The sequence below is a fragment of the Eptatretus burgeri genome, chromosome 4 (genome assembly GCF_056783735.1).
Source record: "Eptatretus burgeri isolate ZD-2024b chromosome 4, Ebu_testis_v1, whole genome shotgun sequence".
In the NCBI taxonomy this organism is placed as follows: domain Eukaryota; kingdom Metazoa; phylum Chordata; class Myxini; order Myxiniformes; family Myxinidae; genus Eptatretus; species Eptatretus burgeri.
In genome coordinates, this window is record NC_140964.1 from 81,763,597 (window position 1) to 81,790,060 (window position 26,464).

General features: G+C 42.1%; 1 protein-coding gene and 1 pseudogene across 6 annotated transcripts in view; one reads left to right on the forward strand and one right to left on the reverse strand.

Annotated features, from left to right (window-relative positions):
- The window catches only part of RABGEF1 (RAB guanine nucleotide exchange factor 1), a 70,424-nt gene that overhangs the window by 36,093 nt on the left and 7,867 nt on the right, over positions 1-26,464 (forward strand). For 3 of the 6 annotated variants that reach the window (XM_085878984.1, XM_085878988.1, XM_085878989.1), the window contains exons 1-8: positions 9,641-9,911; positions 11,342-11,534; positions 22,296-22,468; positions 22,555-22,745; positions 23,910-23,997; positions 24,160-24,295; positions 24,527-24,618; positions 25,469-25,725. In XM_085878984.1, the coding sequence (XP_085735110.1) occupies positions 11,356-11,534; positions 22,296-22,468; positions 22,555-22,745; positions 23,910-23,997; positions 24,160-24,295; positions 24,527-24,618; positions 25,469-25,725 (1,116 nt within the window). In that variant the 5' untranslated portion in view covers positions 9,641-9,911; positions 11,342-11,355. Of the gene's footprint in view, positions 1-9,640; positions 9,998-11,341; positions 11,535-22,295; positions 22,469-22,554; positions 22,746-23,909; positions 23,998-24,159; positions 24,296-24,526; positions 24,619-25,468; positions 25,726-26,464 lie in introns of those variants that run through there. The other 3 variants (XM_085878985.1, XM_085878986.1, XM_085878987.1) reach the window with 3 other exon arrangements.
- LOC147028525 (uncharacterized) lies at positions 5,921-9,345 on the reverse strand (annotated as a pseudogene).

Genomic DNA, 26,464 nt, shown 5'->3' on the forward strand with positions numbered 1-26,464 from the left:
CTCACGCTCCTCCACTGAATATTTCTGTTCGGTAAGGCTTAATGCCCAAGAGGCGAAAGTGATGGGCTTCTCCGTCCCATTTTGAAGTTGGGAGGGGACATCCCCCAACGCTGTGGCAAAGGCATCACAGGTGACCAGTTGGGAGTGGCGAGGTGGAAATGTTCCAGGATAGGTGCCGTGGTGAGGTGGTGCTTCAGCTGGTGCACAGCCTCAAGCCAGTCCGTGGTCCAGACCCAGGGAGCTTCTTTTTTCAGTAGCTAGCACAGGGGCGATGCCGTTGCTGAGTTCTGTGACGAGAAGTGGAGATACTATGCTGTCATACTCAGAACGGAGGCGAGCTGTGCAGCTGACGTAGGCTCCAGAACGTGGTGGATCATGTCCGAGTTTGATTGCCGTGGAGAGATGTTGTGGGCCGAGAGGAGCAACCCCACAAACTCAATCTCCGGCACGGCAAAGACGCTCTTCTTCTCGTTAAGCGTGAGGTTGTGCTTGGCCAGCTTGCGGAACACCTGGCAGAGGCGCTCTTCATGGATGGAGGCGTTGGGGCCTTGCACCACAATGTCGTCCAGGTAAATGGACACTCCTGGGATGCCGGACGACGTGATCTTCTGGAAACAGCTGGTGCCGAGCTCAGACCGAAAGGCATGCGGGTGCAGCGAAAAACACCACCGTGTGTGACAAAAGCAGTGAGGTTCCTTTTGCTGGGGTGTCAGGGAACCTGGAGGTAGCCTTGTCGCAAGTCCAGTTTACTGAAGACCGAGGAGCCGTAGAAATGGGTGGTGATCTCCGTTGTTGGAAGTGGATATCTATCCGGGAAGATGGCTGTCTTCACGGCATGCAGATCCACGCAAATGTGGAGCTCCCCACCCCCTGCCCCCAAATTCTTATTTTGCTATTATCAGGTTGATCTGTTTTGGTTTTGTGTAGTTGTTTCATTAACTCATCTTTGTTTAATCCCGAACAAGCCTTGATCTGTTTTGGTTTTGTGTAGTTATTTCATTTCCTTGTCTTTCTTTAATCCAGAATGCTGACACTGCATGAGCCTTGATCTGTTTTGGTTTGTATAGTTATTTCATTAACTCATCTCTGTTTACCCCAGAACACTTGTACAGCACCAGCCTTGATCTGTTTTGGTTTGTATCGTTATTTCATTAGCTACTCTCTGTTTACCCCTCTACATGGGGGGACAGAATGGCTGAGAGGTAGACACACTCACTTCTCGGCCATTCAGCCGAGGTTCGAAACCCGAATCAGCAATAAACTTATAGTCTTCATTCCTTCCTTCCTTCCTTCCTTACGAGGGCATGGAACAGTGCCAACACAATCAATCATTTATAACAGTACGCTGGTACTCATTTTGCCTTCCTCAGAAAGATGACAGGCTGATTCAACCCCACCTGGTGTTCATTCATTGGAAACGGAGCTCGAACTCAGGACTCCAAGTAAAGATCCCAAGCCAGCCACCCAAACCACGCAGACAACACCAGGCTCTTCCTGTGTTTCCCCTTCTGTTGGGAAAACAATGGCAAATCACCCAGTACATAACCACGGCAAATCACCCAGTACATAACCATGGCAAATCACCCAGTACATAACCATGGCAAATCACCCAGTACATGACCACAGCAAATCACCCAGTACATAACCACGGCAAATCACCCAGTACATAACCATGGCAAATCACCCAGTACATAACCATGGCAAATCACCCAGTACATGACCACAGCAAATCACCCAGTACATAACCACGGCAAATCACCCAGTACATAACCATGGCAAATCACCCAGTACATAACCATGGCAAATCACCCAGTACATGACCACAGCAAATCACCCAGTACATAACCACGGCAAATCACCCAGTACATAACCATGGCAAATCACCCAGTACATAACCATGGCAAATCACTCAGTACATAACCAAGGCAAATCACCCAGTACATGACCACAGCAAATCACTCAGTACATAACCATGGCAAATCACCCAGTACATAACCACAGCAAATCACCCAGTACATAACCAAGGCAAATCACCCAGTACATGACCAAGGCAAATCACCCAGTACATGACCACAGCAAATCACTCAGTACATAACCATGGCAAATCACCCAGTACATAACCATGGCAAATCACCCAGTACATAACCACGGCAAATCACCCAGTACATAACCATGGCAAATCACCCAGTACATAACCATGGCAAATCACTCAGTACATAACCACGGCAAATCACCCAGTACATAACCAAGGCAAATCACCCAGTACATGACCACAGCAAATCACTCAGTACATAACCATGGCAAATCACCCAGTACATAACCACAGCAAATCACCCAGTACATAACCAAGGCAAATCACCCAGTACATGACCAAGGCAAATCACCCAGTACATGACCACAGCAAATCACTCAGTACATAACCATGGCAAATCACCCAGTACATAACCACGGCAAATCACCCAGTACATAACCAAGGCAAATCACCCAGTACATAACCATGGCAAATCACCCAGTACATAACCACAGCAAATCACCCAGTACATAACCAAGGCAAATCACCCAGTACATAACCATGGCAAATCACCCAGTACATAACCACAGCAAATCACCCAGTACATAACCAAGGCAAATCACCCAGTACATAACCATGGCAAATCACACAGTACATAACCAAGGCAAATCACCCAGTACATAACCACAGCAAATCACTCAGTACATAACCATGGCAAATCACTCAGTACATAAACACGGCAAATCACCCAGTACATAACCATGGCAAATCACTCAGTATATAACCATGGCAAATCACCCAGTACATAACCACAGCAAATCACTCAGTACATAACCAAGGCAAATCACCCAGTACATAACCATGGCAAATCACCCAGTACATAACCACAGCAAATCACCCAGTACATAACCAAGGCAAATCACCCAGTACATAACCATGGCAAATCACCCAGTACATAACCAAGGCAAATCACCCAGTACATAACCACAGCAAATCACTCAGTACATAACCATGGCAAATCACCCAGTACATAACCACAGCAAATCACCCAGTACATAACCACAGCAAATCACCCAGTACATAACCAAGGCAAATCACCCAGTACATAACCAAGGCAAATCACCCAGTACATAACCACAAATCACCCAGTACATAACCAAGGCAAATCACCCAGTACATAACCATGGCAAATCACCCAGTACATAACCAAGGCAAATCACCCAGTACATAACCACAGCAAATCACTCAGTACATAACCATGGCAAATCACTCAGTACATAAACACGGCAAATCACCCAGTACATAACCATGGCAAATCACTCAGTATATAACCATGGCAAATCACCCAGTACATAACCACAGCAAATCACTCAGTACATAACCAAGGCAAATCACCCAGTACATAACCATGGCAAATCACCCAGTACATAACCACAGCAAATCACCCAGTACATAACCAAGGCAAATCACCCAGTACATAACCATGGCAAATCACCCAGTACATAACCACAGCAAATCACCCAGTACATAACCAAGGCAAATCACCCAGTACATAACCATGGCAAATCACACAGTACATAACCAAGGCAAATCACCCAGTACATAACCACAGCAAATCACTCAGTACATAACCATGGCAAATCACTCAGTACATAAACACGGCAAATCACCCAGTACATAACCATGGCAAATCACTCAGTATATAACCATGGCAAATCACCCAGTACATAACCACAGCAAATCACTCAGTACATAACCAAGGCAAATCACCCAGTACATAACCATGGCAAATCACCCAGTACATAACCACAGCAAATCACCCAGTACATAACCAAGGCAAATCACCCAGTACATAACCATGGCAAATCACCCAGTACATAACCAAGGCAAATCACCCAGTACATAACCACAGCAAATCACTCAGTACATAACCATGGCAAATCACCCAGTACATAACCACAGCAAATCACCCAGTACATAACCACAGCAAATCACCCAGTACATAACCAAGGCAAATCACCCAGTACATAACCAAGGCAAATCACCCAGTACATAACCACAAATCACCCAGTACGTAACCAAGGCAAATCACCCAGTACATAACCATGGCAAATCACCCAGTACATAACCAAGGCAAATCACTCAGTATATAACCATGGCAAATCACCCAGTACATAACCACAGCAAATCACTCAGTACATAACCAAGGCAAATCACCCAGTACATAACCATGGCAAATCACCCAGTACATAACCACAGCAAATCACCCAGTACATAACCAAGGCAAATCACCCAGTACATAACCATGGCAAATCACCCAGTACATAACCAAGGCAAATCACCCAGTACATAACCACAGCAAATCACTCAGTACATAACCATGGCAAATCACCCAGTACATAACCACAGCAAATCACCCAGTACATAACCACAGCAAATCACCCAGTACATAACCAAGGCAAATCACCCAGTACATAACCACAGCAAATCACCCAGTACATAACCAAGGCAAATCACCCAGTACATAACCAAGGCAAATCACCCAGTACATAACCAAGGCAAATCACCCAGTACATAACCACAGCAAATCACTCAGTACATAACCATGGCAAATCACCCAGTACATAACCAAGGCAAATCACCCAGTACATAACCACAGCAAATCACTCAGTACATAACCATGGCAAATCACTCAGTACATAAACACGGCAAGTCACCCAGTACATAACCATGGCAAATCACTCAGTATATAACCATGGCAAATCACCCAGTACATAACCACAGCAAATCACTCAGTACATAACCAAGGCAAATCACCCAGTACATAACCATGGCAAATCACCCAGTACATAACCAAGGCAAATCACCCAGTACATAACCACAGCAAATCACTCAGTACATAACCATGGCAAATCACTCAGTACATAAACACGGCAAATCACCCAGTACATAACCATGGCAAATCACTCAGTATATAACCATGGCAAATCACCCAGTACATAACCACAGCAAATCACTCAGTACATAACCAAGGCAAATCACCCAGTACATAACCAAGGCAAATCACCCAGTACATAACCATGGCAAATCACCCAGTACATAACCAAGGCAAATCACGTAGTACGTAACCATGGCAAATCACCCAGTACATAACCAAGGCAAATCACCCAGTACATAACCAAGGCAAATCACGCAGTACGTAACCATGGCAACAAACTGCTTCGCCAGCACCAACGCTCTGTAACAGAGTATGGTCCATCAGATGCAGAACACCTACAAGTGGAACATGTACTGTACCCTGCTGCACTGTAGTGTAGTGTAACGTAGTGTAAGGTAGTGTAGTGTAACGTAGTGTACTGTAGTGTAACGTAGTGTAGTGTACTGTACTGTAGTGTAACGTAGTGTACTGTAGTGTAGTGTAACGTAGTGTAGTGTACTGTACTGTAGTGTACTGGAGTGTAACGTAGTGTACTGTAGTGTACTGTAGTGTAATATAGTGTAGTGTACTGTAGTGTAACGTAGTGTAGTGTACTGTAATGTAACATAGTGTTGTGTACTGTAATGTAACGTAGTGTAGTGTACTGTAGTGTATTTTACTGTAGTGTAGTGTACTGTTGTGTAACGCAGTGTAGTGTACTGTAGTGTAGTGTAGCGTAACGTACTGTAGTGTACTATAGTGTAGTGTACTGTAGTGTACTATAGTGTAGTGTACTGTAGTGTAACATAGTGTAGTGTACTGTAGTGTACTGTAACATAGTGTACTGTAGTGTACTGTAATGTAACGTAGTGTAGTGTACTGTAGTGTAGTGTACAGTAATGTAATGTAGTGTAGTGTACTGTAGTGTACTCTAGTGTAACGTAGTGTACTGTAATGTAACGTAGTGTAGTGTAACGTAGGGTAGTGTACTGTCATGTAACATAGTGAAGTGTACTGTACTGTAACGTAGTGTGGTGTGCTGTAGTGTACTGTAATGTAACATAGTGTTGTGTACTGTAATGTAACGTAGTGTAGTGTATTGTACTGTAGTGTAGTGTACTGTTGTGTAACATAGTGTAGTGTACTGTAGTGTAGTGTAGCGTAACATAGTGTAGTGTACTATAGTGTAGTGTACTGTAGTGTAACAGTGTAGTGTACTGTAGTGTACTGTAACATAGTGTACTGTAGTGTACTGTAATGTAACGTAGTGTAGTGTACTGTAGTGTAACGTAGTGTAGTGTACTGAAATGTAACATAGTGTAACGTAGTGTAGTGTACTGCAGTGTAACGTAGTGTAGTGTACTGAAATGTAACATAGTGTAACGTAGTGTAGTGTACTGTAATGTAACGTAGTGTAGTGTACTGCAGTGTAACCTAGTGTAGTGTACTGTAATGTAACGTAGTGTAGTGTACTGTAGTGTAACGTAGTGTACTGTAGTGCAACGTAGTGTACTGTAATGTAACGTAGTGTAGTGTACTGTAGTGTAACGTAGTGTACTGTAGTGTAGTGTAACGTAGTGTAGTGTACTGTACTGTAGTGTACTGGAGTGTAACGTAGTGTACTGTAGTGTACTGTAGTGTAATATAGTGTAGTGTACTGTAGTGTAACGTAGTGTAGTGTACTGTAATGTAACATAGTGTTGTGTACTGTAATGTAACTTAGTGTAGTGTACTGTAGTGTATTTTACTGTAGTGTAGTGTACTGTTGTGTAACGTAGTGTAGTGTACTGTAGTGTAGTGTAGCGTAACGTACTGTAGTGTACTATAGTGTAGTGTACTGTAGTGTACTATACTGTAGTGTACTGTAGTGTAACATAGTGTAGTGTACTGTAGTGTACTGTAACATAGTGTACTGTATTGTACTGTAATGTAACGTAGTGTAGTGTACTGTAGTGTAGTGTACAGTAATGTAATGTAGTGTAGTGTACTGTAGTGTACTCTAGTGTAACGTAGTGTACTGTAATGTAACGTAGTGTAGTGTAACGTAGGGTAGTGTACTGTCATGTAACATAGTGTAGTGTACTGTACTGTAACGTAGTGTGGTGTGCTGTAGTGTACTGTAATGTAACATAGTGTTGTGTACTGTAATGTAACGTAGTGTAGTGTACTGTAGTGTATTGTACTGTAGTGTAGTGTACTGTTGTGTAACGTAGTGTAGTGTACTGTAGTGTAGTGTAGCGTAACATAGTGTAGTGTACTATAGTGTAGTGTACTGTAGTGTAACAGTGTAGTGTACTGTAGTGTACTGTAATGTAACGTAGTGTAGTGTACTGTAGTGTAACGTAGTGTACTGAAATGTAACATAGTGTAACGTAGTGTAGTGTACTGCAGTGTAACGTAGTGTAGTGTACTGAAATGTAACATAGTGTAACGTAGTGTAGTGTACTGTAATGTAACGTAGTGTAGTGTACTGCAGTGTAACCTAGTGTAGTGTACTGTAATGTAACGTAGTGTAGTGTACTGTAGTGCAACATAGTGTACTGTAATGTAACGTAGTGTAGTGTACTGTAGTGTAACGTATTGTAGTGTACTGTAATGTAGTGTACTGTACTGTAGTGTAATGTAGTGTAGTGTACTGTAGTGTAACATAGTGTAGTGTAACGTAGTGTATTGTACTGTAGTGTAACGTAGTGTAGTCTACTGTAATGTAATGTAGTGTAGTCCACTGTAATGTAGTGTAGTGTCCTGTAGTGTAACGTAATGTACTGTAATGTAGTGTACTGTAGTGTAATGTAGTGTAGTGTCGTGTACTGTAGTGTAACGTAGTGTAGTGTCACATAGTGTAGTGTACTGTAGTGTAGTGTAACATAGTGTAGTGTACTGTAGTGTAAGTAGTGTAACGTAGTGTAGTGTACTGTGGTGTAGTGTAGTGTACTGTAGTGTAGTGTAACGTAGTGTACTGTAGTGTAGTGTAGTGTAGTGTAACGTAGTGTACTGTAGTGTAGTGTAGTGTAACGTTGTGTAACGTAGTGTACTGTAGTGTAGTGTAACGTAATGTAGTGTACTGTAGTGTCCTGTATTGTAACGTCGTGTAGTGTACTGTAGTGTAACATAGTGTACTGTAATGTAACGTAGTGTGGTGTACTGTAGTGTAACGTAGTGTGGTGTACTGTAGTGTAACGTAGTGTGGTGTACTGTAGTGTAACGTAGTGTATTGTACTGTAATGTCACATAGTGTAACGTAGTGTAGTGTACTGTAATGTAACGTAGTGTAGTGTACTGTAGTGTAACGTAGTGTAGTGTACTGTAATGTAACATCGTGTACTGTAGTGTAACGTATTGTAGTGTACTGTAGTGTAACATAGTGTAGTGTAACGTCGTGTAATGTAGTGTAACGTAGTGTAGTGTAGTATAACGTAGTGTAGTGTAGTGTAAAGTAGTGTACTGTAGTGTAACGTAGTGTAGTGTACTGTAGTGTACAGTGGTGTAACGTAGTGTACTGTAATGTAACGTAGTGCAGTGTACTGTAGTGTACTGTAGTGTAACGTAGTGTACTGTAATGTAACATAGTGTAGTGTACTGTAGTGTAACGTAGTGTACTGTAATGTAACATAGTGTAGTGTACTGTAGTGTAACGTAGTGTAGTGTACTGTCATGTAACGTAGTCGAGTGTACTGTAGTGTAACGTAGTGTAGTGTAACGTAGTGTAGTGTAACATAGTGTAGTGTACTGTAGTGTAACAGTGTAGTGTACTGTAGTGTACTGTAGTGTAGTGTAACGTAGTGTAGTGTACAGTGGTGTAACATAGTGTACTCTAATGTAACGTAGTGTAGTGTACTGTCATGTAACATAGTCTAGTGTACTGTAGTGTAACGTAGTGTAGTGTAACGTAGTGTAGTGTAGTATAGTGTAGTGTAGTGTAGTGTACTGTAGTGTAGTGTAACGTAGTGTAGTGTAGTGTAACGTAGTGTAGTGTACTATAGTGTAGTGTAGCGTAGTGTAGTGTAGTGTAACGTAGTGTAGTGTACTATAGTGTAGTGTAACGTAGTGTAGTGTAGTATAACGTAGTGTAGTGTAACGTAGTGTACTGTAGTGTAACGTAGTGTAGTGTACTGTAGTGTACAGTGGTGTAACGTAGTGTACTGTAATGTAACGTAGTGTAGTGTACTGTAGTGTACTGTAGTGTAACGTAGTGTACTGTAATGTAACGTAGTGTAGTGTACTGTAGTGTAACGTAGTGTAGTGTACTGTCATGTAACGTAGTCGAGTGTACTGTAGTGTAACGTAGTGTAGTGTAACATAGTGTAGTGTACTGTAGTGTAACAGTGTAGTGTACTGCAGTGTAGTGTAACGTAGTGTAGTGTACAGTGGTGTAACATAGTGTACTGTAATGTAACGTAGTGTAGTGTACTGTCATGTAACATAGTCTAGTGTACTGTAGTGTAACGTAGTGTAGTGTAACATAGTGTAGTGTACTGTAGTGTAACAGTGTAGTGTAGTGTACTATAGTGTAGTGTAACGTAGTGTAGTGTACTGTAGTGTAACGTAGTGTGGTGTAGTGTTGTGCCCTAAATCGTTTTGACTTTCCCCCGATTGCGGATGGATACTGTTCCAGATACGATTTCAGAAGCGGTTATTGAACACAGAACTCGACGGCTCAAAGAGCTTGCAGGATAAGGAATTATTTAATTAATTCATACGTGGATCACGTGGTTGGATTTCCGCTTGTGAGATTTCGTGACGTCATTGTTCCGTGTTTGTTCTCGTTCCTTTCACCAACGAACGCAGGAGCTGCCCCGGCCAAGTCGATGTCGATCGATCCCTTGAGGTTCTAGTGCGGGACTGCCTGGTTCTTGAGTCCTCATTTCCGGTGGTTCCGGGTGTGGGGACTTGCTTACCTGTAGTCCCGGGAAGGGAGGCGCTCGACGTGTCGGCCCACTCACTAGTCGAGTCCCTCAGACGCCCTGTCGTCCTTGCCGTTCTGTGAGGGAAACGTCTGTGAATATTATTAAATCCCGTGCTGAACATTTCCAAATGTTTTCGTGATGTTATTAATGGAGATATCCGTGGTTGGTTATTTTTATATTTATTTTGTGCTCCTGTCATTCATTGTGTGTTTGGTTTTGTTTTTATTTGCGTTTAAAGTCCGACGTTATCCTTCGGGTGTTTATCACAATGTACTTGTGTCGTCAGGTTGTTGTGCAAGGTGGTAATGATGGGGGTGGAGAGGAGGGGGTGAGAGGGAGGGTGAGGGTGTGAGCAGGACAGGGTGATGAGTGTGGGGATTTGTACTGAGGAACGTTACTGGCAGTGAGATGGGGTTGGGTAAGAGTGCGATGGGTGGATTGGGGGAAGGGGAGGTCGTGAGGAGATTGAGGGAGGGAAGAGAGGGAGGGTGAGGATGTGAGTGGGACAGTGTGAGGCATACGGGGATGGGTGCTAAGGAAGGTGACCAACAGTGGGACTGGGTTGCAGAGGAGTTTGATGGGTGGTTTGGGGGAAGGGGAGGTCATGAGGAGATTGAGGGAGGGTGAGGATGTGAGTGGGACAGTGTGAGGCATAAGGGGATGGGTGCTAAGGAAGGTGACCAACAGTGGGACTGGGTTGCGGAGGAGTTTGATGGGTGGTTTGGGGGAAGGGGAGGTCATGAGGAGATTGAGGGAGGGTGAGGATGTGAGTGGGACAGTGTGAGGCATACGGGGATGGGTGCTAAGGAAGGTGACCAACAGTGGGACTGGATTGCGGAGGAGTTTGATGGGTGGTTTGGGGGAAGGGGAGGTCGTGAGGAGATTGAGGGAGGGAAGAGAGGGAGGGTGAGGATGTGAGTGGGACAGTGTGAGGCATACGGGGATGGGTGCTAAGGAAGGTGACCAACAGTGGGACTGGATTGCGGAGGAGTTTGATGGGTGGTTTGGGGGAAGGGGAGGTCACGAGGAGAGAGAGGGGAGGTGGAGTGAGAAAGTCCACGAGGTGCGAGGATGGGACTTTGTCACAAGAGTGTACACAAGAGTGCTGATAATGAAATGTATTATCGTTTAGTGTTAATTATCATTTTTGGTTTGGATTAAGCTTTGTATTGACTTTTCAACATTCACCGATACCATTCAACTGTGCTTCATCAAAATACCATGAGGGAAATCCAAATTACAGGTGACACTTAAATGGCAGGTGACCTTGCCATGGAACTTTGGGTGATAGGTTCTAATCATGATAAAGCAAATGGGTAAATGTACTGGTAATGAGCATTGCCATGGTTCCATGCAGGTGCATAATGTTTGGTGTCTCTGCGTGCTTCATTCATAAGTTAACAATTAATTGTCCCAGTAATAGGAACATCCCTCATGAGATGGAGCCATTGTTTGTTTGAGTCATTATTGGTTTTGACTTTTGTTTTTCTGCATTTCTCCTTTCAGTGACCCCAGCCGACATGGCGGCGAAGCCTGTACGAAAGGGCATCCACGTTGACCACTCTGAACTATTGTGCAAGAAGGGCTGTGGTTATTACGGTAACCCTGCGTGGCATGGGTATTGTTCCAAATGCTGGCGTGAGGAGTACAGCAAGGCTCGGCATCGGCAAATTAAGGAGGACCGCGAGCTCGCTGAACGGTGTGTGACATCTTCTTGAGTTGTCTTGTGACGGGAAGTGTAGCCCATTCCATGAATGAATAAGTTAACGATTACTTTAACAAAGTTTCACCAATTTTCATGAGAAATTCCAACTATTGTCATTTTTATTAATAGTTCCTTTCACCATGTGGTTATTTTTTCTGCTTTTGGTTTCATTTAAAAAGATATAAGAATTATGCTTCTCTCAACTCAGCTTGCTTGCTCTTCTTGTACATTACACGTATTCAACCTTCACTCATTTGTTCACTGGATGTAATCGACCCTCAATCATCTGTTTGCTAGATGTAATCAACTCTCACTCATTTGTTACCTCTGCCACCGAAGGTGAAGGAGGTTATGTTTTCACCCCTTTCTGTCTTTCTGTTTGTTTGTCTGTTGTTTTTTTTTTGTTTGTGTGCAGGATATCTCAAAAAGTTGTGGATAGATCCGGATGAAATTTTGTGGCCAGGTTCAGTGTGTGACAAGGACGAAGTGGTTACATTTTGGTGAAGATTCGGATCTTTCCGGAGATCCGGACTGGATCTGGCTGCAATAAAAATTTTAAGTGATTCTTCACCATTGAGAGATAGTGTTAAACCGATATATAGCACGATATCTCAAAAAGTTGTGGACGTATTCGGACGAAACTTGGTGGACAGGTTGGGTGTGTGACAAGGAAGAATTGATTCGATTTTGGTGAAGATCCAATTCTGGATCTGGATACTAGAGTTATTTAATTTTTTAAGTGATTCTTCAACCTTTGTGAGATACGGTCAAAAACAATATGGTACTGTATAGCATGACATTTCAAAGCCTGGTGTTCGCTTCGTGGTGAGGGTGGCGGCTTGGGATCCGAGGGTCCTGAGTTCAAGCCCCATTGACTGCGGAATTAACACCAGGAGATTGACTCAGCCTGTCATCCTTCCGAGGTCGACGAAATGAGAACCAGTTCACTGGTCCCGGTGTATGCCCCGGTTAGAATAGGTGTACCATATCCCTGTGTGTCGTAAGAGGTGACCACGGTTGGCGTCAGGAAGGGCATCCGGCCATAAAAACATTGCCTCAAGAAAAAGCCCAACCCCTGCACAGCAGGGAAAAATGACTGTAAAAACAGTCATTTTTTATATATAGCATGATATTTCGAAAATGTATTGGGCCTGATATGTTCTCGTGGATGAGGCATTACGTGGCAGAGGTATGCACTCTACTGAGTGACATTGTTTACTGGATGTAATCGACCCTCAATCATTTGCTTACTGGAAGTAATTGACCCTCAATCATTTATGTACTGGATATATTAGAATGAAAACTGGGTATTTGGGTAAATTTAAACACCCCTTTTGAAGATCACTAACTCATTTCATCATGAAAAAAACAAATACAGGCTTATGCTTGGTCAGCCCGCTCTCCCTCGCAGGGGTCTTAAGCCGCCATTTGTTTCGGCCTGCTCAAAAATGCCTTGCCTTGGAACCACAATGTACTCTCATGGACCAATTAAAGTATAATATGGAATAGGCAAAGCCGAGAAGCGAACGTAGAATTCTTCTTACATTCGCTTCTTAAATATATCAAATTAAAGTCTTTTTGCTATGAAAAAATAAATATTACCTTAACATTACCTTCACAACAACAAGTACACCACCTAGAACAGGACCTCATCTGCAAAAATAAATATTACCTCAACATTACCTTCACAACAACTACACCGCCTAGAACAGGATCTCATCTGAAAAAAAAATCCTTAACATTACCTTCACAAAGCCAACTACACTGCCTAGAACAGGATCTCATCTGCAAAAATAAATATTACCTCAACATTACCTTCACAACGACAACTACACCGCCAAGAACAGGATCGCATCTAAAAAAAAAATTACCTCAACATTATACTTCAACATTACCTTCACAGCAACAACTACACCGCCTAGAACAGGATCTCATCTAAAAAAATAAATATTACCTCAACATTACCTTCACAACAACAACTACACCGCCTAGAACAGTATCTCATCTAAAAAAAAAAAAATATTACCTCAACATTACCTTCACAACAACAACTACACTGCCTATAACAGGATCTCATCTAAAAAAAAAAATATTACCTCAACATTACCTTCACAACAACAACTACACCGCCAAGAACAGGATCTCATCTAAAAAAAAAAAATATTACCTCACCATTACCTTCACAACGACAACTACTCCGCCTCGAACAGGATCTCATCTGAAAAAATAAATATTACCTTCACCACAACAACTACACCGCCAAGAACAGGATCTCATCTGAAAAAAATAAATACTAGATTGAACGTAGAATTCTTCTTGCATTCACTTCTGACTTTACCTATAACTTGTTCACAACTGTATACGCAATTTCCGGTTACTTCGGCCTGGATTCGGGATCAGCGATCAAATAATGTAAATCACGATTAAAAATTATATTTTAATGATGCAGGAGATATCTTTATTAAAATCAGTGGAGGAAATATACACCATGTCTGATATTTGGGTCTTTTATGTCTCCGACGATGCCTTTATCTCCCGGCATGCATCATTCCCCATAACAAAACCCGAAACAAAAAAAAAACGGAACCAAAAGGGTCATAGGCAACGACACGGATTTAAAATTGCCATGGTATTGTGTTGTTGTTGTTGTTGTTTCCTATTCTCTCATGTGCACGCGTTAAGTAATATTCACAAGATAGAAATAAAACCCAATCGTGTTTATACACCGCACAGCGTTTAAAAATAACCGGAAGCAAAAGGGTCATAGCCAACGACACGGATTCAAAAGCGTCAGGGGTATTTGTTGTTGTCGTTGTTGTTTTCTATTCTCTCATGTGCACGCGTTCAGTATGAAGCTGACTGCGTTCGCTATAATCAAAATCTGTCTGGATTTGAGGATCGGACCATATGGACTAATAAAATATCAAAATCTGGAGTGAAATCTGAAAATTTACAAGTCTGAAGACGACAATGGTTCACGAGCGGTATTTGACGATGTAGATTGTTTCAGAAGTCAAGGATGAGACAATGTGATGATTTTTGACCAAGTTATAAAAATGATCAACATGATGTGGTACGAGTGACAGGTTATTAGCTGCAAAATGTCGAAAACCCGGTTTCGTTCAACAACTTTCAAAATTTGACCTTTGCATAACCTTTAAAGGACACAAAACAATGTTGTGGACATTAAAAATAAGGAAACAGGATACGTGCTATAGCTTATTGGAGTTAGTTCGTCGAAAAAGGTCGAAAACCCAGTTCGATACCCACAACTTTGAAAATTTGACCTTTGTGGCCTTTAAAGGTCAAAGGTCAAGGATTATGACCTTTGGTGCAAAACTTCCTCTGAAACATTCCAGTAACAATATAATGTCATATAGGCTATATGGCATTTCACACTCCTCGGATTATCCATACTTTGATGAAATCAGCGTAAAAACAAACTTGAAGGAGGCGCCTCGGGCAAGGTGTTCGAGATAGAGCAAAATGGTTTCAAGACTTTAGGTGAGGAATGATCTCAAGATTATGCATAACAAATATTGTTATCCTAGCTCTCAAAGTTTGGGCGGTCGTATGATTTTTATGTCAAAATTCACAATTTTCTAAGTTTTTGACCTAGTGACCTTGACCTTGGGACGAAAATGAAAAATCGGACAACGACAAGTTTTAGATAATTCATTTTGCTCTTCAAATACCGAAGAACCCATTCCATTCAGTCAATTCCCAAGGAGAAGATAGATTTTTAATCCAACGACCCCCTAAAAATGGCTATTTTTTGTGTGTGGCTCTGCCCACAATGGGCGTAGCACGCCCTCATCCAGGAAAACACAACTAGACATTGATATCGAACACATAACCAAGTTTCATCAAGATCAGATCAAAGTCCACGGAGTTATGCTCTGGACAGACAGACACACAGACACCCAGACATAACAAATATAGTGGTCACTCTGGCTGGCGCTCATGAACCAATAACGATTCTTTCAACTCAGCGTATTTACATGTTTAATTCAAGCAAACAGGCTGTGATTCCTCCTTTATATTTACAAATTGCCAAAGCATGAAATTTAACTTTTTGCTCTACTCAGAGAATTATATTGAGCGAAGAAAGGATGAAGGAATGTGCCAAAAGTGTAACTTCATGGTGTGCAATGAAAGTAATTAACCGCTGGGGATGGCTATGGAAGGCTCTCGCGGATGCGGCTGGTTTCTCCGTGGGCTAAGTTCCTTAGTTAGGAAGGCAAATTAAATTAAATAAATTCGACTAAGGATCAAGTTAATAAAAACTATTCTCATAAAGGGAGGATTGGAATGAGTAAAGCAACGGAACAAGTGAACTATGAGTTCAAGAGAGAATTGGAAAATATCATATTGTAATAATATTTTAATTCCTTTACTCTGAAAAATTTCCATTAAATTTTTAATGCGTCACTCTCCCCTCCCGCTTTCCTCACTCTCCCTCCTCCCTCGCTCCCTCCTCTTTCTCTCACTCCCACCTCCCCCCTTCTTGCTGCTCTCTCTCCCAGAGTGTATTACAATGTGTGATGAGGCGTTGCTCTCACCCCCACACCCCCACAGGGAGGGAATGGGTAGAGATGGGAGGAGGGAGGGAAAGGGTGGAGATGGGAGGGAGGGGAATGGGTGTGAGGGAGGGAGGGGAATGGGTGCGAGGGAGGGAGGGGAATGGGCGCGAGGGAGGGAGGGGAATACTTCCCCATTTGAAAAACAATTGTACATTGCGAAAGACGCTCTGAGCAGCGGCACAGTGACTTGGATAGCATTTTCACTCTTTCATGACATGCTGAATATTTTGCTTGTTATTTTGCACCCATGTTTCACATTCATAATTTTACATTTTCACCATTCTCAGAAAGTTTCCAAACATTTACTGCACACATCAACACATTAAAAATAAATTGTGAAATGATAATCAAATTAATTTTATACAAGAATCATTTTATTCCTCCTTCAACCAGAAACATGTGCTCCCCATGCAACATATGGTACAAACATGCATGTAGCAATATAACAAGCATCATTTAAAATTACGAGTTCATTTTAAATCAATAGTAATACAAGTCATTTGCAACGAATTTCTGAACACATTGAAAACTAGAAGAGCACTCGGTAGAGCGCATACCTCTGCGTGGATCCCGATCCGGATCCGGATCTTCACCAAAATCTAATTAATTCGTCCTTGTCACACACCCAACCTGCCCACCAAATTTCATCCAAATCCGTCCACAACCTTTTGAGATATCCTTCACACAAACAAACAAACAGACAGACAGACAGGGGTGAAAACATAACTTCCATCCCCCTTCGGTTGGTGGAAGTAATAATGCTAAATATTTTAATGGGGAACTCAATCATGAACGAAAAAACATTCGCTATCTCTCTGCTGCCTCTTAAACATAAGATTATCTTTTTGAAGGGTGAGAATCTCCATCTGCAGTTGTCTTTTTCATTATTTTAAAAAAATCTTATCTTCCATATATATTTTTTGCAATACCAATAATTCTTTCTGCAAAAGCAATTGTTCTTTCGGGATCAGAAGAACCTCCCTTTGAAGATCTTTGATCGGCGTCTTTTGCACATTGAGAGGATGATCGCAGGATGCTTTGGAGGTACAGAGGTTAACCTGCAATGTCAGGTCATCAAATGGGAGGTTGGTCACAGAGATGTCCAGCAATGACTTGGTGGTTGTTGTTGGCTGGTCCACAGGTTCTTTTGAATCCGCTTATTATCAAACGTAAACAAATACAAGTCTGGAGACAGCGATGGTTCACGAGGGGTATTTGATGATGTAGATTGTTTCAGAAGTCAAGGATGAGACAATGTGATAATTTTTGACCAAGTTATAAAAATGATAAACATGATGTGGTACGAGTGACGGGTTATTAGCTGCAAAATGTCGAAAACCCGGTTTCGTTCAACAACTTTCAAAATTTGACCTTTGCATAACCTTTAAAGGTCACAAAACAATGTTGTGGACATTAAAATAAGGAAACAGGATACGTGCTATAGCTTATTGGAGTTAGTTCGTCGAAAAAGGTCGAAAACCCAGTTCGATACCCACAACTTTGAAAATTTGACCTTTGTGAACTTTAAAGGTCAAAGGTCAAGGATTATGACCTTTGGTGCAAAACTTCCTCTGGAACATTCCAGGAACAATATAACATCATATAGGCGATATGGCATTTCACACTCCTCGGATTATCCATACTTTGATGAAATCAGCGTAAAAACAAACTTGAAGGGGGCGCCACGGGCAAGGTTTTCGAGATTGAGCAAAATGGTTTCAAGACTTTCGGTGGGGAATGACCTCAAGATTATGCATAAAAAATATTGTCATCCTAGCTCTCAAAGTTTGGGCGGTCATATGATTTTTATGTCCAAATTCGCAATTTTCTAAGTTTGTGACCTTGTGACCTTGACCTTGGGACGAAAATGAAAAATCGAGCTCCGTGCGGCTATGCAGGTGCCATTGGGCTAACCAAATACCGAAACCCCTGCCAGATTTGACAAACCCCCTCGGAGAAGATGTAACTTGAACCCCTAAAAACACGTTTTTTTGGCGTGGCTCCGCCCATAATGGGCACAGGATGCCCATTCTCAGGAAAACACAACTCTATCATGATATAAACCTCCCACCCAAATTTTATCAGGATCAGATCAAAACCCATGGAGCTATGCTTGGGACAGACAGACAGACAAGCCGGTAGGCGAACATGGGTAGTCGACTATCTAATAGAACCTGATGCGATGGGCCCGTTAGATGGGGAATGACCTGAGGATTAAGCACAAGAAAATTCATGATTCATGCTGCAGATTGTTTTTTCGTTAAAATACCCCCACATTTAGAGGTTTTTCGGCCGTTGCTACGCAACGGAGGTGTCCATAGCTACGGTTCTTTCTCACACATAACTAGGAGGACATACTATTAACCTACCATACCAGTTTCATGTATATCTGACTCATAGTCTCTGAGATATAACGAACTTCGTTTTTTTATTGTTTTCGACCAGGGTTCATTCAAAGTCTATCTTCTCCGACAGTTTTCTTAGGATCCGGCTGGAAATTTTTGACAATATGGCTGAATGTACTGCCCACCGTCACTCGTGGCCCGATTGTTTTTTTTTTTTTGTTTTTTTTTTAATTTTCGAAAAAAATAATTTTTTTCTGATTTTTCAAAAATTTGAAAGTCCCGTTGCTAGGCAACGGTGGTGTCCATAGCAACGGTTCTCATTTGCACACAACTAGGTCATGGTATGAACCTACCAACCAAGTTTCATCGAAAACGCCGTATTAACTCAAATTGCCATTTTAAATACTGATAATAAGGGTAGAACAAATGTCAAAAAAGTTTTTTTTGAAAAAAAATGTTTTTTTCCAACTAGATCGACTACCCAACAGCAGCACACCCATTCTCCAGAAAACACAACTAGATCATGATATAAACCTTGCACCCTAATTTTATCAAGATCGGATCAAAACCCACGGAGCTATGCTCGGGACAGACAGACAGACACACACCCATAACGAATATAGTGGTCACTTACTGACTCGTGAACCAATAGATGCCATTCTCACGTGACAACCAATACAGACAAATCTGCTGGCGAGAAATTGCAGGGACAAAACTCTTTGTACGGATTGAAAATTAATATAATAATTGTATTGAGAAATTTATGAAACATCCCACCCACCTTAGAATGGATAAGAACAGGGTTGTTTGGGTAGAAACTCAAAATCACAATTGTATTGAGATATTATTGGTTCACGAGTCAGTAAGTGACCACTATATTCGTTATGGGTGTGTCTGTCTGTCTGTCTGTCCCGAGCATAGCTCCGTGGATTTTGATCCGATCCTGATAAAATTTGGGTGGAAGGTTTATATCATGATCTAGTTGTGTTTTCCTGAGAATAGGCATGCTGTGCCCATTATGGACGGAGCCATGCCCCAAAAACATGTGTTTTTAGGGGGTAGTCGATTTCAAGTTACATCTTCTCCGAAGGGGTTTGTCGAATCTGGCAGAGGTTTCGGTATTTGGTTAGCCCAATGGCACCTGCATAGCCCCACAGAGCTAGGTTTTTCATTTTCGTCCCAAGGTCAAGGTCACAAGGTCACGAACTTAGAAAATGCCAAAAAAATCAATAAATTGGGCATCGAGCTCCTAGGGTTTTCAACTGTTTCGCATGAAAGTTGGTATGCAAGTAGTGCTCTTCGAGTATTACAACTTTCATCATTTACGTTTTTCCCGATTCCCGCCAGTTTGCCCGTGGCGTCCCCTCGAAGGTCAAAAAATAAAAAAAGGCGAACCGTGTACAATGTACATTGCTCGTGAAACATCGCCGTCTCCAGACTTGTCAAACCAGCGAATGTTTCTGCCAAACAAGTGATTGTGTTGACTTCCGGATCGGGAGCAATTTCGGACAGATCAAAAGTCAAAATCACAATTGTATTGAGATGTTTATGAACCCCCCCCCCCCTTCTGATACCGGCTGAGATCCCAATATGTTCCACAGAAGGTTTGGCGGGGATAGCCCCAAAACCGAGGGAGTAGTGTGGGGATGAACGAACGGACAGACAGACGGACACTCCTGATATGTAATATAGATTTACATCATACTAATCTGAGTTAAAAGTCAAGGTCAAATGGCAGACTGAAGAAAAAAACAAACGCGTTTTTCGTCATCACTTAATTTTGCCACTGCACAACCTTAAAGATCGCTTAGCCTTCCAATATGTTCTTGCATTGTAATAGTGGGCCTGCACTGAAGTTGTGCACCTGATATTTGATTTGTTTCCTTGACCTAATTTTTCCGATTGCGACCTAATTAACATAAAACACCTTTTTGATCAACTTGAATAATTTTTCTCCGATTTTCATGATATTGAGTTTTATGGATAGGTTGTAGATGGGAAAGCATTTTCTGAATTTACACACTATTCCCAAAATGTTTTAAAGTCAAGGCCATATGGTGGTCCAAAAAAAAATGGCTATCATTGGATCACAGGCCAAGGGTATGTTGCGGGCGACCGCCAATGGTAAGCCGGGGGAGGCTTACCCTTCCTAATCACTTTGTGATCACAGATATCTAGTTTGTTTGTTGGTCTGTGTATATAATAAATAATTTCATTAAAAACAAGAGATGGTGTTACTACTAGTCCGTTTCTGTGGTACGATTAAGCTCTGGATTAAACCACTTGGGAGGATGAAGAACGGGTATCTGATCGACCCATTTGGCCATCTGAGATCGTATTTATAAGGAGAAGCCGACCCTACACCCATGGTGAAATACAAACTCTACCACCTTGAGGAGTCTCACACTATTTGAAATTTCAAATGTAAATTGAACTTTAGTGGTCGAGGCATGTAGAAGAGCTGGAACGCAGAACGGACCAGAAAATGTCAGAATGAACTTCATGGAAAAGGGGGAAACACACCAACAGCAAGGTAGAGGGACACTTGGAGGAAGAATGGGTGCAACTTGGGGGGTGGGGGGGGAGAGAAGGATATTGGGTGAACAAGATTAGACAAAAGCTCAAACACAGCATTAAGAAGGAAAAGACAATGAGGAAGGAAACACAAATGGAACAAAGATGGGGGTTGTGGAAAAGGGAGAAAACAGAATATATTGCAAAGGAAGGGGTTGTCTTGGGGAGGGTTAATGATGGTAAGAAAATATGAGTGTGAATGGTGGATGACCTGAGGTGCTGGTGTACTGCACAGCTCTCATAAAGCCTTAGAGGAAGGAATGAGATGGAACAGACAGGAATTTTGTTCTCCAGGTGAGAGAAAAAAGAAACGAATGAGTGGAGGTGAACGGTGAGACTGGATTTTTTTGGAATTTCACCAGAGGTAGTTTGCTGGCAGAACAAGTGCACCCTGCAGAAACCTGGGAAAGGGGGGGAGGGAGGGTGTGGGTCAACAGAGTCCGGAACGAGCTGAGAGTGCAAGACCTGAAAGGAGGTGGTAGAAGACAGAGGCCACATTACTCATGAGGGATGAGAGCAATACACAGGCAGTGAGAAATGGAGTTCCTAATGTAAACTGCAACTTCGCAATTGGGATGGGGTTTAGGCCTATTCAGCCAGAGGAGACAACTGGGAGGTGTTAAGCAGATAATTACAGGTTTAGCAGCCATGGCCTGGATTGAGAGAGCTGTCAGATTGGAGCGAGGCTTCAGATGCTGGCGGTCGGTAAAGTTAGGGACAGGGAAGGAAGTGCCGTTGGTGCAGGACCATGTAGAGGAGGCGTGGTGTGTGGGGTGTGGAAAGGGGGCAGGGCATGTGGTATGCGGGTGGGATGTGGGGAAAGTATAATGGCAGGGCATGGAAGGGGGGCACATTGGGGGATACAGGGTGGGTGGGGGGGTGGTAAATTATGTAGGTCTAACCAGCTGAGGCAAACATGCAAAATTAAAATAACCAAACAGGCATGCAAACGACGTGGAAACGACACAAACTAACATGGACAGCAATCGACAGCTACAGAGACAAATGCGCAGTGGTTTACTTAACTTTGGAAGTAAGTCACCCGGAGAAGAGAGAAATAGCGACCATCGCCGGAAGCTAAGAATGGACAATTTTCATTGTTTTTATGAATTACTCTATTATGTGTCTGTATAAACGTGTTTTGTATTCTTTTTTTACAGCAAGCGATGTGTGTGTATTTCTCAACAATTTTATTTTAAGAAATAACAATGGAATCGTTCACTATCATTAATATTCCTACAAATATCCTTTAGATTGCAGAAAGAAGAAGAAGCAGCTTATGCCAGCAGCAGCAGCAGCAGCACCACCACAACCTCTCGTCCCATTGCTTTTTCCAAATTTGAGGAGAAGAAGACCCAAGAGAAAGCTCGGAAAGTCAACACTGTGAAAAAGTTTTTCACTACCTCAAAAACTCCTTCAAAACGAAGTATGCTCCTCTGCTGTCCAAATAATTTTAGTCATTTGGTCTTCCAAGACGTATTTTTTATAATGATATATGCATTAATATTACAGTTCCAGGTGACACACTGGATACACGTTCTGAGGCACGCCAGCCACCATCAGCCATGGTGCGCCAACATAGTGTGGAGAGTTCACAAGCCGCAGGAGAGTTCCAGGAATTCCTGAAACTTTTGCGTAAACCTGCTGCACAGGACATCTTAAAGCGTTGTCGAGCCTGCATAGAGGGAATGCAACTGAAAAGGGTACATTGATTTTTTTTAATATTGTTTAATTTTGCTCTTTTTTATATTGTTTACTGACCTTTTTTGTGTGCATTTATTGAGAAACAAGCAAATACCACCCGTCACTTCACTGACGGTAATACTTAAGGGGGGAGGGAGAAAAAGAGGGGGGAAGAGGGAGAGAGTGGTGGGGGGTGGGTGGGAGAGCAGGGATAGTGAAGAGGGGGAGCGAGGAGGGGTGGGGGAAGGGAAGGCAGATGTGCGGTGGGGCATTAATTACGATTCATACCGTCTCATCAAAATGATTCTGCATAGAATAACAGTGAAGATGGAAACAAAATAATGTCTGAAATACATTTTCTATCGCTCGTACTATTTGGAAATATCACATTTTCTTGTGTATGTATGAAGAGGGGAACATAGCCTTGCTTGCTTAAAGTAAATAGGTGTATTGGCTTAGTTATAAGACTCGTTATTTCTTCAAATTATCAGATGTCACGACAGATTTCGACACTTATTTAGTCTGGGCGATATCCGATCCTTAAAACCGAAATAATATTTTGATGATGTACTTTAATTAATCCGTGAGAGTAGATCGTGGAAAATCATATCATATAATGTATGAAATTACTCCAAGCTCCTAATTTGAAAACTATATTACTTTCAAAAGCGATGTACACAATGATTCATAGCTATGATGAAAAGGCATTTGATGTGAGTGAGGAAAGTGGAAAAAAAAAAAGCTTAATCATTAAGAAATCGTTGTGGCCTGTTCCAAGTCAATGCATGGTTGAGCAGGCCAAAAAACATTGTGGCTTCAGACCCAGCAAGGTTACCCAGGAAACGCCTTGAGATCCAGAGAGCGAGGTGGCCGAGGATCGCCTGATGATGGATATAATTAAATAATGCCATTAGTTATCTTCAAAAGGGGTGTTTTAATGAACCCAAACACCAAATTTTCACTCTTGCAATTCCTTGGAGTTTTGTTAGTGTGCATGCAAAGTTTCAGGCTGCTAGGTTTTATGATTATGTAGTTATGGGGGAGACACCCTGACACACACACACACACACACACACACACACACACACACACACACACACACACACACACACACACACACACACACACACACACACACATTACCTTTTATTAGTTTCGATCTTATTTTGTCTGTTGTTGTTCAGGACAGAAGTATTGAAGAGCAATCCGATTTTGTGCAAGACTTTTACCAAAATCTTGCCGACCGACTGCAATCTCACTCTGCGTTTAGAGGTCAGATCCTCCAACTCGTCATCACCTAATCTCCATGTTCTTCCAATTAACATTCCTCATTAGTTGTTTGTCTCTGATACTATTCATTTTGTCTTTGCAGTGCAGTTTTCATCTTACTTCCTATGTTTTCTTTCCAACCTTTTAATAATTTTGCCTTTGCAGGTTCTCTACCAGAGCAGGTGGAAAAAACAATGGACAATGTTGAAAAGTACATAATGACACGTCTGTACAAGCATGTGTTCTGTCCAGAGAGCACTGAAGATGAAAAGAAAGACTTGGCAATTCAAAAACGTATCCGGTAAGTATTTTGGGGAAGAAGGCTTTGGATGGGTGTGGGAGATGCATGATCGAGGGGTTGAGCTGTGGGAAGGAAGGGGAGTGAAGGTAATAATTGCGAGAAGATTTCTTTTCCTATGATTAAGCTTTTTCAGTTTATAGATACTGAACTTTGTACTGTTTTTTTTTTTTTTTGTTTACACGATAAGTTGTTGCCATTTATAGTAGCTTGTTGCACTGTTTCTCATCTCAGGGCTCTCCATTGGGTCACACCTCAGATGCTTGGAGTTCCGATCAATGAGAGTAGTCCACAGGTCATTGACATGGTGGAGAAAGCCATAACAGGTAAATATATACTTTATAAGAGGCAGTTAAAACACATTCCCCCTTGATCATGAAGCAATTCAATACAAATGTTCATCCTTTTCTATGTTGTTGCCAGCCAGTATCACACATCCTCACAGCAGTGGGTGGATTTTGTGGTGACATTGGAGTAGAAGTGGTGTTTTTCCCTCTCAGTCATTTTTTTATGGGATAGAATGTTTTTGGTTCCTTGTGTTTTAAAATATCCAATTATATTCTTGAAATGGATTATTTGTTGCCTGCTTCAGGCTTTTTGCAACATCCCTGTGTTTATTGAGGACTTGTCAAGTGTTCAGGGTTGCGTGTGCGTGTGTGTGTGTGTGTGTGTGTGTGTGTGTGTGTGTGTGTGTGTGTGTGTGTGTGTGTGTGTGTGTGTGTGTGTGTGTGTGTGTGTGTGTGTGTGTGTGTGTGTGTGCGGGAGGCGTCTCGTCGTGTGCGCATGCGTGCGTGTGTGTATCAGGAGCGGGAGGGGGGGGTGGGCATGTTGGGGAGGTTTGTTAATTTCTGTAAGGTTTGGTAACATGTACTCCAAGGCCAGTTTTATTCTTTTGTGCTCACTGTCTAAGTGAGTATTTTGACTTTCCTAAAATTTGAGAGCTAAGAAACAATGACCAGTTTTAAAGGAAAATATTCTGCCTATGGATATATTTGCACAATCTTTTTGATGGAAAAGCCTATATTATATCGCATGACAACACTGGTGGCAGAAGCTAATAAGTGAAATGCATTACTTATGGATGATGCAGGTGATGAATGGAGTGCAGATTGAGGCAGACCTCTAATATTTGACTGACAGCTTACTTTTCTTTCCTTTTACCTGTCATCCCTCTAGATATCATTGAGATGGACTCAAAACGTGTCCCGCAGGACAAGCTGGCATGTATCACACGCTGTAGCAAACACATCTTTAATGCGCTGAGGGTGTCTCAAAATGAGCCCGCCTCAGCCGATGACTTTCTTCCCACGCTCATTCACGTGGTCATCCGTGCCAATCCCCCGCGCCTCCAATCCAATCTGCAGTACATCACACGTTTTTGCCACCCCAATCGCCTCATGACTGGCGAGGCAGGTTATTACTTCACCAACCTGGTGAGTGGCTTATATGTTTCTGAAAGATTTTGACGTTGGGAATTGCCTCATTAAGTTCAAAGGTTGGGCAATATCTCTGATGAATAGTAAGACTCCCATAATAATTGGCAATATTATGACAAAGGAATACAAGACTTTTGTGACATTTGTGCAAAATTGGGGCATTTTTCTCCTTTGTGTCATGGGGCATAGCCTTTGTTCCTGAATGCTGTACATTGTTGGCATTTCACTTTAGGACTCCAAAAGCACGGGGTCTTCTCCTTTCGCACTGTAAACACTTTTGTGGCCTTTCGTTTTTTTATGCCTCTGCACCAAGGGTGCCGTAGGCATTATGTTTCCGGGTTGTCCGTCTGTCCGGATTTTCGTTTATGCGATAACTCGAGAAACAAATTGTAGAATTTCATCAAACTTGGTAAAAAAGTAAAGTAAGACAGGCCAATTAGGTGATTAGATTTTGGGCCAGATGTGGTAAAGGTCAAAGGTCAAGGTCAAACTCTGCAATTTCACTGTTTATGCCCTAACTCAAAAAGTAAAAGACAGAATTTCATTAAACGTTGTACAAATGTAAAGTAAGACAGGTCATTTACGTGATTAGATTTTGGGCCAGATATGATAAAGGTCAAGGGTCAAATATGTCAATACTTAAGTGTTTGTGCGGGAGAGCGGAGGCATACCCATTGACTACGCGCAGTTGAATTGCTCTAGTTTTTATTTTTAAGCACCTGTTACATTACACTGG